The sequence below is a fragment of the Mandrillus leucophaeus genome, unplaced genomic scaffold, assembly GCF_000951045.1.
Source record: "Mandrillus leucophaeus isolate KB7577 unplaced genomic scaffold, Mleu.le_1.0 Scaffold624, whole genome shotgun sequence".
Lineage (NCBI taxonomy): Eukaryota > Metazoa > Chordata > Mammalia > Primates > Cercopithecidae > Mandrillus > Mandrillus leucophaeus.
In genome coordinates this window covers 471,790-473,496 of record NW_012106742.1, presented here as the reverse complement: position 1 = coordinate 473,496, position 1,707 = coordinate 471,790, and the positions used below count along the sequence as shown (strand labels likewise).

The following is a 1,707-nucleotide window of genomic DNA, read 5'->3' as shown; positions in this document are numbered from 1 at the left end:
CAGTGGCGCGATCTCGGCTCACTGCAAGCTCCGCCTCCTGGGTTCACGCCATTCTCCTGCCTCAGCCTCCCAAGTTGCTGGGACTACAGGTGCCCGCCACCATGCCCGGCCAATTTTTTGTATTTTTAGTAGAGATGGGGTTTCACCGTGCTAGCCAGGCTGGTCTCGATCCCCTGACCTCATGATCCACCCGCCTCGGCCTCCCAAAGTGCTGAGATTACAGGCGTGAGCCACTGCACCCGGCCTAATTTTTTGTATTTTCAGTAGAGACAGGGTTTCGCCATTATGGCCAGGCTGGTCTCGAACTCCTGACCTCAAGTGATCCGCCCACCTCAGCCTTCCAAAGTGGTGGGATTACAGGCATAAGCCACATCGCCCAGCCCCAGCCTCATTTTTAATATATGTTGCTGTTCTCTATAGGACTTAACAGTTTGTCATCACTCAGTGAACATTTATTATCTCGTAGGTATTATTGGACATCCAGAGATACATAACACATGATCCCTATCTTAAAGTATTTAAAGTCTAACTAGGAAGATATATTGACATGAAAAAAGTTAAATAACATTTTAAGAAAATGATATGTGAGATATTTTAAAGCCCTGTATGACTGAGAACTACTTGAATTGTACAGTAAGTGCTATTAGTAAAAGAGAAATCCTTGTGTATGGGACTCTCAGAGACTATTGTGAAAGAGGTGGGACCTTGAACAAGACTTTTGGAGGATGGAATAAAAGTAAGGCCCAAGGGTCAAATTTAGAGTGCTTCCTTATTTGGTAAATAAATTTTTATCAGAATACAGCTACTCCCATTCATTTACATATTGTCTGGGACTGCTTTCAAGCCACAGCTGCTGAGTTAGTAGTTACCACGGAGACTGTGTAGCCTGAATAAGTCTGAAATGTTTACTATCTAGCTCTTTACAGAAAGGTTTGCCAATCCTTGCTGTAGACAATGGGGAACCAACACAGGCTTTTAACAGGTCAATGGTATGGTAAGGTCTCTGTTCTGAAAGATATCTAATTATTTTTATAGTCAGGCAATAACAACCATGATACTAAAAAACAAAAGATACTTGCTGGTGCTATAGACTAGTAGATTAGAATGGATTGAAGGGAGAAAGTGAAGACAAAAACTTCAGTTAAGCTTGAACCGGTGAAATGGTATTGAGAATAGCCGGAAATGGACAAAATGAGAAGCTTTTTCAACAGGTAAACTCAATCAGATTTGATGCCTACTTGAGCAGGGGAGAGTGAAACATTTAAAGCCACAGAGATGATGTGGAGGTTTCTCACTTTGCCAGCAGGGTGGATAGAAAATGCAAGAGGCTAGGAGTGGTGGCTCATACCTGTAATCCCAACACCTTTGGGAGGCCAAGGCAGGAGGATGGCTTGAAGCCAGGAGTTTGAGACCAGCCTGGACAACAAAGCAAGACCCCTATCTCTTAAAAAAAATAAATAACCAGGCGTAGTGGCACGTGCCTGTAGTCCTAGCTACTGAGACAGGAGGATCACTTGAGGTCAGGAGTTTGAGGTTGCAGTGAACTATGATCACACCTCTGCACTCTAGCCTAGGTAAGAGTGAGACCCTGTCTTTAAAAAAAGAAAAGAGGCCGGGTGTGGTGGCTCACGCCTGTAATCCCAGCACTGTGGGAGGCCGAGGCGGGCGGATCACGAGGTCAGGAGATCGAGACCATCCTGGCTAACA

General features: G+C 44.7%; 1 protein-coding gene across 1 annotated transcript in view; it reads left to right on the top strand.

The window, feature by feature from the left end:
• Positions 1-1,707, top strand: part of NUP210L (nucleoporin 210kDa-like) — a 187,744-nt gene that overhangs the window by 53,299 nt on the left and 132,738 nt on the right. The window contains exon 11 of the mRNA XM_012000337.1: positions 952-989. Within this exon, the coding sequence (XP_011855727.1) occupies positions 952-989 (38 nt within the window). The remainder of the gene's footprint in view (positions 1-951; positions 990-1,707) is intronic.